We start from the raw sequence: 14,942 nt of genomic DNA, 5'->3' as shown, positions 1-14,942 counted from the left end.
TAATTTATTACCGAAAAATATTATATTTTTATTTGTATCTTCATAATTTTGTGCAAAATACACTTGTTGTTTTTAAAGCTAAATTATTTTTGTCAACAAATTTTTTTCTCCCAAGTTTGTAGTAGGCCCCTGAATTTCGTAGGCCCTAGGCACGTGCCTAGTGTGCCTATAGGTTAATCCGGCCCTGATTATGATGCAAATTGCATTTTCATGTCATGTAAGTTCGTGCATTTTGTATTATTTGCCACTCATATTATTCTGATTTTAGAAACACCGCAATTCAATTTCAATTTACAAATCACTCATTGTGATATGTGATTTACGCAATCTTTGAGACTTACTTCACCTTTTTTATAATTTTGATTTACATATAGTATATCTAGATTCGTATAAATGCGGTTTAAAAATTAGGCTTAGTGAAAACTATGCGTATTCACAATATTTTAAAAATCACGCTTGTCATTTTATGGATATATTTTAAAGAAAATAAAGCTCGGTAAGTCCTAGTTAGCTATCTGTGAAATATAGTTTTACAATAGATTTTATTATGTTCAAAATAGAGTACTGATATTCTGAAGTAACAAAATAGAAAATTTGATATTAAAATTGAAACAGATATGTTAAATGGCTATATTTTGATAATTTATCTAATTATATACATTTCCTGTAACCTAAAATTTGATCTAACATATTAAAAAAAAGTATTTATATTTTAATATTGTGCAATTACATAAACTTTATCAATTATTTACTATGCTTGTTTAATGTAATATGCATTATACATTCATTCATTTTCATTAATTCTAATTCACTTCATGAAATTTTTCATGAAAAGTTTCACTGATGCTAGTTTTTAAATGTTGGCTAGTATCCTATGCCAATTGGAGTTTTTTCTTTCTTTTTTTTTTCGTCTATTGGAATTTTTCAAATTATTTGAGACATTAATGTAACTATCAATCATTCATGGGGTCATCTTGTTTTCACAAGTGATGGATATACCTTCTTTTACTATCCTAGTGATCCATTTCCAGATCCATTTCCCTACTAGAGATGAATGGTTTAATTCTCCTCGGTGGCTCAAAAGCAAATACAACTATCCGCATCTGTTACAATACAAAAATACAACTATCCGCATCTGTTTTGACAGTCAGGCTGCTCTCCTATCACTGTCAGGGTGTAAATTTTCCTCTTTGTTCGTGTGGGAATGCTTCTCGGTCCTCTGTGACCTATCCACTCATAACAGGGTATCCCTGCATTGGATACCTGGACATATGGGTATCAATGGAAATGAGCTAGCTGATGAAGCGGCACGAGCTGGCTCTAATGCAATTTTCTTGGGCCCTGAACCTGCACTGGGAATTTCTCTCACTTCATTTGGGCATCCATATTCAAGGTCTATGGTAAAATTGCCCATGAGCAATGGCGCGCTGCTGACGGTATGAGACAAGTTAAGGAGCTAAATCGTGGCTGTCCTAGTGTACGTCAAAAAGAGCTTTTAAAGCTTAATAGAAACAGTTTAAGGAAGATCATTGGCCTTCTTACTGGACACCTCATCCTCAGGAGACACCTATACATAATGAGAATAGAATCCAATTCTCTCTGTCTGGGTTGTCATCTTGAAGAGACATCACAACACCATAAAAATTTTTTTTTCTTGTCAACTAAGCATTGTGATTTAAAAATATACAATTTCTGCTTCTATGTAATTGTAAAATCTGGTTGACATGTACTTTAGCATATAATAATAATGCTGAATAGGTCCTTGAAAAATTTGATTTTAGGTCCTTGAAAGTCATTGAAAAGTCTTTGAATTTTTTTAAAAAAATTGAGTGGGAACCCTGATTAACTTACTAAGTCTCTCTGGTGGAAGAAGTTTTTAAAGTTTTTGATTGATAGAAATAAAATCTGGAATCCAGACAAGTTTTAAGTAGTTTGTTTTTCCACCACAACAAAAACTAATTAAAAACCAGTAACCACTAATAAAAAAAAATGAAGTTTTGGTGACAAAAACCATAAAAAAAGTAAAAATGAAAAAGTATTTGACGTTTATTACTTAAATAGCACAAAAATGTTATAATGTGGAGTACATTGGGAGTCTCTCTATACATTCTTATTTGTTAAACTTCTTCTGCACCTGAGTCAATGCTAGTGAAGCAAACATAAAGCTGAATTTTACTCACACTGCCAACATAACCTTCATTTATTCATTAAAGGGATTTTGTTTAAATACATGGTGAGTTTCTTTATCTCTTTTATCCCTTATTCAAGAACTTTTTCTTTGTAAAGCAAACCTAAGGCATCAAAAGCATCATGAGATATGTACACATCTATTGACATAGATTAGTCTGTGATGCTCTTTGTATATTCAATTAATCTCAAAGTCAGAAACTATTGCTGCCCTTTTTAATATTTGTCAGCTGAAAACTCAAAACTTTAGGAAAAATATGAATGTAATTGTTTGATTTGAAACTCAACATTTTCTAGGACATTACTCACTAGTCCTAATTATTTGGCTGCCAATATCGAAGTAGTGAGTGGAAATTTCGTTCTGTGTTATAGAAATAGTGTTAAAATAAAACTGCTTTATGTTAAAAGGAACTTATGTCTTCTGGTAAAAGGAATGTTGTTCTTTGGTTAAGTAATATTATTTAGCTTTATTTTTGTTGTAACTTAAAATTTCTTTTTCAGACTTAAATTTTTAAAATTTGATTTTTGAAATTGAATTTTGAAAAACTTCCTAATTTTTTTAAAGATTAATTTTAAAAGTAAAATATAAAATAATTTTTTTTTAGTAAACTGGATTAAAATATGTACAGCATAATAATAAAAGGAACAAAAAAGTAGTGTTTGAAAATAATTAATTTGTTTGAGAAAAGATGCATCAAAGTTGAGCATTTCAGAATGAAATGGAAGAAAACAATCAACCACTCTCAAATGTCTGCCATACTGGAAAAATAATTAGAATGATTTAATTTTTTCCCTAATTTCAAGTTTTTAACGACATTTTTTAGAAAATAAATAATCCGTTCAGGGTTGCCACAGGCTACTAAAATGCAACTATTTGCTACTATTTTCGGCCTTAAGCGACTACGGCGACTTTTTTTTGCCTGAAAAGACTAAAAAAGCAACTATTTTCAGGAATAGGAGACTTTTTTTACTCTTGGCGAAGTTTTTTCGCAAAAATGAACGTTATTTTTCAGAACGTTAATAAAAGAAAGCAAACTTTTATACAATCATTTATGTCCAAAGAGCCAAAAATTTAAATTTCCATTGGATTTAATAAAGTACTTGTTATATGTTCTCTCTGAGGGGCAGTTTTGTTATTTTCAATTGTTTTTTCCTTCTATTAACATTCATATTTTATTGTAATTCGACTTTTATTTAGGTACCTATTTTCTAATATGTATACCTTTTATATTTGTACAAAACTTTGTTTTAATTGGAGCATAGTTAGGACTGGACGATAAATCGATGTATCACGAAATATCGATAGTGGCCGATGTAGTGACTTTCGTTTTAGACGATGCATCAGAAATCTGATTTAAGCTGCCGGAATTAGATTACAATCGCGCTTTAACGATTTAATTTGCAAGGATCCTTGACTAGGCTAACGCTGTTACCGCACTAACGAAGACGATTTTGATTTCGGCTTGCTGCAGAGATGTAGATAGCGTTTTACTATTAAGATGATGTTAGTTTTGTGATGTTGAATGGCGAAGAGCAAATTGAATCAGAACTCCCGGTTTCGTGCGAGGTTCAGCGTTGTAATATAGAACGCAATGCATAGCTTCTTTATGTCCATTTTTGTCTTTGGAATTTTGCGTTTTTTGAAGATTATTTTCAATGGAACTTAAGTAATTTTGCGATTGTTGTGCATTTTATTTCGTCGGAAATAATTGTCGGGTTTCTTGTAAATTATTTTCAGTGAGACTTTTGCAGCGATCGTTTCGTTCTGCATTATTTCATACCATTTTTTTCTGTCTGGGTTTAACGATTCTTGTCTTAGACCTACTGTTACTTTGCTATTGCTGCACAATCGCTGTTATCTTAAATTTTCGTTCTGAACTCAATAAATCAAATCATTGATTTTTTTCAATTATTGTTTTTTATTTTAAGCAATACAATTTAATAGGGATATTTTGTATTTAACTTTGTTATAACAAGTTAGTTTTTTTAAATTTATTAAATGTAGTTAAATTAAAACAAAGCTTACCTTTATTTAATTTGCTTTTATTTTTGAGAAAATGAAAACAAAGTTTTAAAAAAATTTGGCTATGAGTTAAAAAAATATTTTTTTTTTAATTAAATAAAAAGTTTTGTAATGTTTTGACGTTTTTTATAATTTAACATTAGTACTTAAAGTATTTTATTAAAATTTTTATTAAAATTCTTTCAATACTTGTTTGTTTTTTAATTTGTTCGATAGTCAGTATCATTTTTAAACAAATGAATCTTTAGTCGATTTTATTTTCAAAAATGAAAATAATAATAAATAAGTAAAAATATTTTTACATTTATTAAGTACAGAATTTGACCATTAGTTAATACTACTTTTTATTATTTTAAATAAATAAATAAAAAAGGGTCTAATGATGTTTCAATAGCATGTTTTTTTTTCAACAAATAACAAACAAATTTTTTTTTTCCTAAAGTGAACATTTCTTTGGTTTGTTTTTCTTTCTTCTTTTAATTTTTAATGCATGTATGTAAAATAATTTGTTACAGTATTATTATTTTTAAACCAATAAATCTTAAATCATTTTTAATTTAAAAAAAATAAAATAAAGCTTGAATTTGCTTTTACTTTGACTTCTTTATTAATTTAATTGAAAAAATTAAGCTATGATATTGATGTCATAGTAAAATATGTTTAGGATTAATATTTTCTTTTGTACTAGATTTATTCCTTTTTATTCATTTTTGATTGATTTAAAGATTTCCTATAGGTAATTTTTGAACATATGCTAATTTGCGATACATCACTATATCGTGATATCTAACTGACGATGTATCACGATTTAAAATTTCTGAAATCACCCAGTCCTAATAATAGTATTTGACAATTAAGCTATAATTTTAGTTATTTGGCTACTATTTTTGATAAATTTTTGTTCCTGTTCAGGCAACTATTTTCATAGTTTTAGGCAACTATTTTCATGCTTGACGCTACTAAAAGCAACTATTTTTGTTCATTTTTTACTGTGGCAACCCTGGTTCAGGAGACATGAATAATTCTGTGCTTAGTGAATATCAATAATTTTAAAGCAGTACAAGAATTTCATAAGTGTTTAAGTGATATAAAATTTAAGGAAGAATTTCCAGATGAGTTAGTAACATTCTCAAGCATGTAAATTTTTATTATCTTCAATAATTTGAAAGAAATGAAGTTTTTAAATCCAATACCTACTATGTTTTATTTGACCTGAAATTCACAATATTCTTGTGCTGATAATGTCTTTCTCACTGTTTGTGAATGCTGAATAAGTGGCTCGGTTATAATAAAATCTAATGATAAAGTGTTTTTTTAAAATTTTTTGTGTGAATATTTTATAAACAGTCAGGATTTTTGGATCATGTATAACGATGGTCTTTGATCCCAAACAATTTCATCGATGTTGAGAAATTGAAATTTAACTACATCAAGTTTTGGAAGAAACACCTTCTGACTGAAGGTGTTAAATACGAAATAACATAAAATTTGTTGTAATCAGTAGTAGATTAATCAATGATATATAATTATTCTTGCAGGCAAAGATCGAGATAATATTGCTGTTCAGAAAGCTTTATCGTCCCAACTTGCAGAGCAAGGTAAGCTTTAAATATTTTCAATTTAGAATTTTTATTTGCATGTTTCATGTTGTTTCAATTCAAAATACATTTGTCTGCTATATTTTTATGCATGGTTTTATTTTTATTGAACACCAGTGAGTACTGATAACATTTAAGAAATTAAATGAAACTTTTGAAAATGTTAAAGTATTCCAGTTTGTCTTTATCATTTATTCTCTTGCATGACATTGAGCATGTTTTATATTATATTGCATGTGTTTTTAGAACCTATTGAAAAGAAGCAAAATTTCTTCCGGCGCACATTCTCAGAACGAAAACCTAAAACAAAATGTGAGTATGATGCACATAAATTAATGCATGGTTTTAAAATATTTTGCTAATATTTGTACAGATCTATTTTAAGTTTATGGCTGAATGAATATTCGAGTAAACTACTTTTGTTTGGTATAATTTATGCTTATCTTTTTTTGTACTTATTTTGTTTTTATCTCTTCTGCTGCAAATTTTTTAAAATATTGTGTGTATTTTTGTTTTTAAAAAGTATTTCTGCATAAAAATATGAATATTTTTTAATTAAGATGTTAAGAATGAACCTAATTTTTTGGTTAAATAATTTTAAGCTAAGAAGTTTTAGACCTTCTCTTCATTGTTAATTTATGAGGCTCAGTAAATATAAATCTATCTAGCCCAGGGGTTTCCAACTTACATGAGGCCAGGGACCACAATTAAAAACACAAATCAAATGGTGGGCCGCAACTTTATCTTAATTTTATGTAGGACTCTTTTATGTTTGAAAGAACATTAAATATTAATGGCAAATTTTTACCAAGTTGTACAAAACAAAAGTATTGATTGAATTGCAAATTAAAATAGGAAGTAGATTTTTTAAAAAATAGTTAATTGTTATTAATAATATTTTTAAAAATATTAAATAAATAATAAAATTTCGGGCTATAATAACTTTAATGTGCACCTATGCATTAAACAATTAATGTGCAACAGATATCTAATTGTTAAGATATAAAACTTTAGAAAGGTTGGTAATAAAATTTACATAGTAGCACACAAAATAGTCAATGAAAAAATTGAGGTTTGTCTGCTGCAACTACCAGAGAATAGATATTTAAATTTTAAATTAAAAATTTAAAAATGTGTGTGTAAATATTTTCGTCCAAAATGAGTGGTTTCAAAAAGTTAAATCGGAAAATTTATTCGAGAAAATTTCTGATATGAACATGCTAAATTATATTCACAAAATACAAAAAAATAAAATAAAAAAGAGCAACATACACGATTATTTTTGTATTTGAATAAATATTTTCTTTGATGCAAAACCTGAGAAATAAATTTTTTTGCACCTTTGGTATGTTAAATTTCACAGAAACGATGAAATTAGGTTTTTATTAACGAGAAAAGTTGAGTTTTTACCATATAGTTTTACGAAAATTAAGCGCCAAAAAAATGACAACTAATATAATTTTGTTCGAGGGCCACAAAAAAAGGCTTCGCGGGCCGGATGCGGCCCCCCGGACCGCCAGTTGGAAACCCCTGATCTAGCCAATGAAGAAGTGCCAAACTGTTTGTCAGAAAGAAAAAAAATGCTGATGAAAAAAAATGTCATGGAATGTAGTCTCATGATCCTCTTTGCTCTATGATATATATTTTATTTGCGCCTACAACGTAACACACTTCCTCCCTACAGAAGTACATAAAAGATAAATGAAACAACGGAAATTTCAACTATCAGATTTCCTTAAAATCTAACTATTAGAAGTTTATTTGTTATTCTTCAACAATGATCAAATTTTATGTTTATTTTGTATCGAATGACACTTGAATTAGCCAAGTTCACCAGCCACTGGCTTCTTGCAAATTAAGTTGGAAAGGCATGCCTTTTGTTTAACAAGAGAGCAACATTAGGGTGAAAGTACATTTTGGACCAGAATCTCATGTATAGATGGCATCACCACCCATTCATGAGGCCACATCCTCAATTTAGACATAAACGTGAAGGGTAAGGATATGTTCTCTACACCCCTGTGTCCATTGTACTGTTCAGCCACTGACCACAGGATTTATGGTTTCACAGATATTTTATGAGCATCTATATCGCATGTTCTCTGTGGGTCTTAGGGGAGGCGAGGATCGAGCTCTCGCCCCCTCCAGACTGGCGTCTGATTCTGTAGCCACTGGGGTACCATGGCCCATTACTTCTATGTGTTTATGTGTTGCAAAGAGTGCTTTTATTTTGAGGCTATAAAGTTAAGCTATAACAGGGCAGTATATATTTTAAACTGATAAAAATAAATTTAAAAAATTACACACACTGTATAATAGGTATTTAGTTTAAGTAATTAAGGCTCCTATGTGTATATAATGACAGTATAGTGTTAGCTTATTCCTAAGAGTAGTATATTCGTTACTATAGGTAATACAATTCATGATTGTCTAATTTTTTTAATTCACACTCACATAACGTTCTTGAAGGAAGTCATCTTCCTGAAAAATAACCTTTTGGGCGAATTTGCATTATTTTATCATCGATGAGTGGCCCCTTAAAATTGTCTGATTGACCTAGAATTTCGTACAATTTGTTTTTTCTTTTGCTGATTGAAATAAGAATAGGAGGGGGGGGGGGGAGCTAAACTTAAAAAGTTTAGAAATAAGGGCTGCCCTAATATACACATGTGTTCATTTATTACTCATACATCGAATATATTGTATCGGGTATCTTAATTATGCATAATATTAATTATAATATTAATTATAAATACTTTAAATCATATATCTGGATCCAATATCTCACTTTTTGAGAAATTAAAGTTTTCAGTTTATTATGAATTGTACAAAGATGTGAGACACTGAATAATTTACAATTGTCTGCATAATTGCCAAACATCTGCACGCTTTTTATTTTTTTGTTAAATATCTCTATCAGATAAACTTTTCCTTATGGTTTTTTCCCCCATGGAACTTTACTTTTTTTCATTCTAAGAATTCTTTTAAAAACTTAACTCTGTCTATCCTAGATAACTTTAAAATTTTAATGTAATGCTATTTGAAAAATTGTAATTAGGACAAGAAAATAAATGAACAGTGGATTTTTTTCAAATTAAATTTATTTTTCTTATCTTGTGTGTTTTTTTAGACCATCTGCAACTTATCTGCTTAATTTTAAGAAAATGCCGATTCTTATTGCATGATTTTTAAGATATTTCCATCTAATTTAGAGACTCCTAAGTACAATATAATTATTAAGTCTTACATATATTTTTTGTAGCTGCACAAGCTGTAAATGGGCAGAAAATGAGGTCATTAGAAAGTGGAGATGTGTCCATAGCATCACAGAGTAGTAAAGAAGTAAGCTTTTTTGTTAAAAATATACTATTTCACTTTGTAAATAATCCTTTTTAAAGTTAAGACTAGTAAATTAAATATTTATAGCTTACTAATTGTGGTTTGTTTAAAAAGATTTGCCACAGGTTAATGTTATATAAATTTGATGAAGTCAATAAGTTAGTGAGTTTTCCAATTCTTCACGCTATGAAATATATTCCCCTTATCCCTTATCCTCTACGTGCCTTGGGCACTTAAGGCCTCCAGCATATCCCTCCAACGCCTCCTGTCTTTAGCAATAGATCTTGCTTCCTCCCAGCCAGATATTCCACATTCTTTTAATTCGCCCAAAAACATGCGCTGGATGGTAAGTCTGGGTCTTCCTCTTGTTCTCTTACCATCAGGGGCCCATGTAAGCGCAACAGATGAAATTTTTTCTTTGGGCATTCTAAGGATATGTCCGAGCCAGCTCCATCTTCGTTTTTTAATTTCATCTTCGATTGTTTTTATTTTAGCTTTCTTTAATAGATTTTGATTTGATACTTTGTAAGGCCAGAAAATTTTAAAAATAAATCTTAAACATTTGTTTTGAAAGGTTTCTAATTTTTGTATTTCGATCTTAGTCTGTTTCCAGGTTTCTGCTCCATATAATAGTACTGCTCTAACAATAGCTTTGTAAACAACTATTTTTGTCTTTATTTCAATATTTGACTCTCTCCAAAATTTATGTAATCCCTTAAAACATGTTCTTGCTTTGATTATTCTCTGTCTAATATCTTCGCTACTTCCACCTTTTTTATCTACAATAGAACCTAAATAGCTAAATGACTCTATGTCATCTATTTCGTGATTTTCGATTTTAATTTTGTCATTTTTCTTTTGATTTATTCTCATTACTTTAGTTTTCTTCTTGATGAAATATATTAATTTATTTAAAATAAGTTTTGATATTTCTTATTACTCTTTTTTGTTATTGTGTAATTTTTTTTGTTTGTTTTCAAAAAACTTTTTGTTGAAGCATCTATTTATTTTTTTAGGGTTCTCCAACAAAAGATCTTAGTGAAAGTTCATCCAAGAAAGAAAAAGAAAAGGAAAAGAAGAAAAAAGGAGGATTAAAAACTCCATCATTTTTGAAATCCAAGAAAAAACACAAGAAAGACAAGGAAAAGAAAGAAAAGGGTGCAACAGATATGTAAAAGGTAGAAAAACTTGCTTATCTTTGAATGTTTTTTTAGTGACATAATATTTTTTATTTTTAATATTTTCATACTCCTTTGAATATTTTAACAAGGGAATTAACTTTCAAACTTCTTTTTAAAAATTTGAACTAGGGAATTATTTTTAAAACTTCTTAAAACTATTCCTTCTTTAGAGATATCGATGCAACAATAAAGAACTTCTTAATCTCAACATTCTGACAAGGGAAATATAATTGAATGAAATGAGGCAACTAGCTTGTTTTTTAAAGTATCTTTTTTATTGAAAGATATAGTTTTCTTGCTTTGTCTATGAAGATCTTAAGTGTTTTATGCATTGAATTGTTTCTTTCATATTTAAAAATATCAAGGCAGTCAATAACCCATATCATAAAATACACTTAAAATACATTTTTAAATTTCTTAACCCCTGAGTATCAGTTAAGACCTCTTCCAACTTTTAAGCTGGTGGCTTCCTTCAATCATAAACTAGTTTTTGTTTTGTGATTCTATAAGAAAATATCATGCTAAGTAAAATTTTGTAAAAGGATTCAATACTTGGAAGTTTAGGACACAGCAATCAAATTGTTAAAACGAGTATAATATTAACAAATCTACTGTAAGCATTTAATTATCAGTTAACAGTTTTGTTCTCTGGTTACATGTCTAGAGAGATGGCATGCTTTCTGACTTTTTGTAAGGTACTGGAGCTGGAATCTTTTGTTAACAATTTTATTTTCTTCCCTTTATTGGAAAATTTCAACTCATTTTGATGGCGATATGCAGTCGATTCTTATAACAATCGAATAACTTTACATTCAACGTTGTTCTTTTGAAAGAACACTTATCCTTTCCGACTCTATTTTTAATCTATAAGCTCTGTATGAATAATATTGCCTAGTCCTGAGATGCGAGACTTTGTTCAAGAATTTCTATAATAAAGTGTTTTTCATTTCAATGGATTTCCTTTCCTCTGTAGCATTTTGGAGAATGAGAAGACTGACTACCTTGCCAAGAAAGGATCTTTGATTTCGTGTTATGCGATTCCATTCAGCTAAATTGAATATTGTTAGGATTTCCAAGCTCTTCCTGATTGAAATGATTCTGCATCATTTGAGGGAAAAACCTTGGAATGCACTCTTCTCTATACTACAGCTTGTTCCTGACTCACCTGGTTTAGATTCAATTTTAACTTTCAGGCTTCTGACAGGGCATGATGGTCTAGAGCCGTGATGGTCCAGGGGATTGAGCATTTGCCTTCCAATGAGGTGAACCGGGGTTCGATCCCGGCAGTAGCTGGTCGATACGAATTCCGCATTCGACTTGCCCAATCACAGTGCTGACGTAAAATATCCTCAGTGGTAGGCAGATCATGAGTTAAAGTCCCCTTTGCCGCCAGGCTAACCATGGGAGGTTCTCGTGGTCTTCCGCTCCATGTAATGCAAATGCGGGTTAGTTATATCAAAAAGTCCTCCATGCAGGCAAATTTCTCCCAATATTCGATCCAGGAATTCCTGTGTCTTCTGGATTGGGTTCAAAATTACAAGGCTACGGAGTTGAACATTAGTAATCGTAAATTCAAAAATTGGATCGGCTGTTCAGCGAAGGTAATAAAATGAAATAAAATTAAATGTTGTAGACTCTCCTACATGTTCTCTTTATATGATTGGTGATATGAAATGACTGCTTTATATTTGGGCCCTGCACTATCTTCTTGCTTTATTCAAGTTGAGAAGCATTGGTGAGCCTGTAGTCTAATAGCTTAACGATTGGCATTTCATGACAGTATTACATAATAAATCATTTTTAGCTAGAAATCGCTTGTTACTTTTGAATTTTTTTCAATACAGCATAATTTTGTTATATTTTTTTTATATAAATATAAAGCAACTTTTAAAATAAAGTGTTGTCTTTTGAGCCTTATGATATAAAAGTTATTGAATCAAATGTTACCAAATTTTGCTGTTAATTTTGTCAAACTATTTAAAAGATGCAGTAACAAACCAATTACCACTTCAGTGTGTTTTATAGGAAAAAAATTGAATAGAGTTAAACTGAAAGGCCATTATTAGAAACGTCTCTTACAGCAGCTTCTGCCGTTAAATGTGTTAACAGAGTTTTAGAATTCTTGTCATAAAGGAATTAAAAAAAGCACATACTTTACTGATCACAATTTATTATTTAAGTGAAGAAATAAAAATACATCAAAACTTAGCTAATCGCTTCTATAGAAGGTAGAACTGAAAGCATCAAAACTTGTTGATTGTTTGGATTGAAATAAAAATTCATTTGCAATTATTAGAAGTACCTCCAAGTTTCAGTAGTTGAACAAATTTGTTTTAATATTTTTTTATCTAGTCATTCTTATTAGCGATTATACATATTTCAATGGTGTTTTTGTATGTTATTTTTTAAAATTAATTTTAAACAAAGATTCTAAAAATGTATATTAGAGGCAGTGATTAAAATTTTTTTTTATATATGATGACTATAACAAAGATATTTTTTTGAGATTTTTCAGATCCAAATAAAATATTGTATTTATTCAAGTGTTTTTACTTACAATGAATCATAAGCTACTTTTTGAACTATCCTCATATTGTACCAGTCATATGTTACAGTTCATGTATATATATATAATCATATATATATATATATATATATATATATATATATATATATATATATATATATATATATATATATATATATATATATATATATATATATATATATATATATATATAATCATATATTTCATACAATTTTATCAATATCTCTTTTCAACGTAACTGTAGGAAAAGTTATTTTAATAAAATTAAAAAATATTTATGCATTTTCAAATTTTTTTCGAGTACCTGAATAAGTTTTTTTGCCAGAAATAACAAACATTCAACCTATTTACTTAACAAAAATTGTTTCTTGGCTATTAAAGAATAATAATTCACTAAGTGTGTTATAGTCTTTATCTAATTAACCTCTTGGTAGGCATTGATTTAAAACTTTGAAGTTGTTCTCTGGACTAGTGTCAAGTTCAACTTCATGTCAAACTGCTTGAAATAATCTTTTTTTTTCTTCTTCTAGATATATTTTTTGATGGCATCAGTGAGAAAGATGATTATTACTACTTCATCGATTGTGAATCATTTCCATCAGTTTGCATGTAAAGCTTCTCTAGTGCTTTTGATAGCTACAAGTTTCACATCTGTGTTTGCAGTTGCTAATTTTTATCTTTGTTGCAGCATCATTTTAGCATAAACTTTCTCATAATCCACCATTTTGCAGAACATTTTTTTTCATTTTTAAATTATTGCAGTTCTTGCATTTGACATTTTTCTCTCTTGAGTTATGCCATTCTATTACCTTTGGTGGCTTCAATTTCTTATGATGCTGGTCATTACTTCAAATAATTGCTGTCTACTTTTTAATTTGTGTGTGTGTTTTAATCAATTTTTTTTCAAGTGATGAGGTCTTAATAATTTTAAATTAAGGAAATTTTATTGTTAATAACTGAAATCAATAACTCTAGTTTTATTGTAAAATTAAACTATTTTATAAAGTTTTAAATTGAACTAATTACATCAGTTAAATAATAATTTCTTTTTAATTTTGTAAAGTGAAAAGCTGTAGAATTATGTAATTTCATTCCTTTACACTCTTCATGTATTTTTTTTTTTTGTTACTGATTGTCATTTACAGTAATCTGGGTGCTTTAAAAATTTAAACTATCTTTTTAGAGTATATATATATATATATATATATATATATATATATATATATATATATATAAATTTATGTCATAACATTTTATTGAGATTATAAGGACTATATTTGTGGAAAGGCTAAAATATCTGAGTATTATAATCATTTTAAAGATAAACGATTGTTTATTCATTATAATTTTTTGACCTCATCCTTTTATGAGACTTCAATTAGTAAAAATGAGAGATTATAAAATTTTTTTGAAATTTTATTTTATCGCTTGTTTTTTAAATCTAGTCAGTGCTATTTAGAAAACCACATATTGCCAATTGACATAAAAAATTATTTTTACCGGCACTGCTTTTAAAAACATTTAAATTACATTAAAATGTATCATTATGAATAAAGTTAAATCATTGCTATTAATTACAATTAAGCAGTCATCTATTGGATAGTTATTTATCGTAATCAAAAATGATGACGAATTTTAGTTAGGCTTTTTAAAAATTGAAACTGCCAAACTTTTAAAATTTATGAGAAGCTCAAATTTTGCATGCATTCATTTTGATACTTTCACTTGTACTTTTCCATGACCAACACTGCCATTATATTAGGCATTGTGCAACACTGCATTAAGGTAATAATTTTTTAAAAATTGTTTCCATTATTTTAGCAGCAATATTTTTCAAAATATTTCAAACATTAAGAGCTGCTTAACGTAATCACTACAGCACTTTAATGAACTTAAATATGCCTATTAAAAGCAAAAAATATCCTAAAAAATACAAAAAAAAAAAAAAAAAAAAAGAGTTAAAAATGTTAAATTAAAACTGTTTTCCTATTTAAAATTTTATTTATGTCAAAATATATGAAACAAAGCAATACATGCTATGTGCTCATTAAAATTTGAAATAAATG

General features: G+C 28.6%; 1 protein-coding gene across 9 annotated transcripts in view; it reads left to right on the top strand.

The window, feature by feature from the left end:
• The window catches only part of LOC107447491 (protein hu-li tai shao), a 68,739-nt gene extending 55,010 nt beyond the window's left edge, over positions 1-13,729 (top strand). For 5 of the 9 annotated variants that reach the window (XM_087164121.1, XM_087164118.1, XM_087164122.1 and 2 more), the window contains 5 exons: positions 5,749-5,808; positions 6,055-6,120; positions 9,071-9,150; positions 10,164-10,325; positions 13,407-13,729. In XM_087164121.1, coding sequence (XP_087020247.1) covers positions 5,749-5,808; positions 6,055-6,120; positions 9,071-9,150; positions 10,164-10,322 — 365 coding nt within the window. In that variant the 3' untranslated portion in view covers positions 10,323-10,325; positions 13,407-13,729. Of the gene's footprint in view, positions 1-5,748; positions 5,809-6,054; positions 6,121-9,070; positions 9,151-10,163; positions 10,326-10,498; positions 10,516-13,406 lie in introns of those variants that run through there. The other 4 variants (XM_087164125.1, XM_087164124.1, XM_087164126.1 and 1 more) reach the window with 2 other exon arrangements.
• Positions 13,730-14,942: the final 1,213 nt, after the last annotated feature.

The sequence above is a fragment of the Parasteatoda tepidariorum genome, chromosome 5, assembly GCF_982258835.1.
Source record: "Parasteatoda tepidariorum strain Cologne lab strain chromosome 5, Ptep-v5.0, whole genome shotgun sequence".
Lineage (NCBI taxonomy): Eukaryota > Metazoa > Arthropoda > Arachnida > Araneae > Theridiidae > Parasteatoda > Parasteatoda tepidariorum.
The sequence above is the reverse complement of the archived record's forward strand: the minus strand, read 5'-3'. Positions and strand labels throughout refer to the sequence as shown.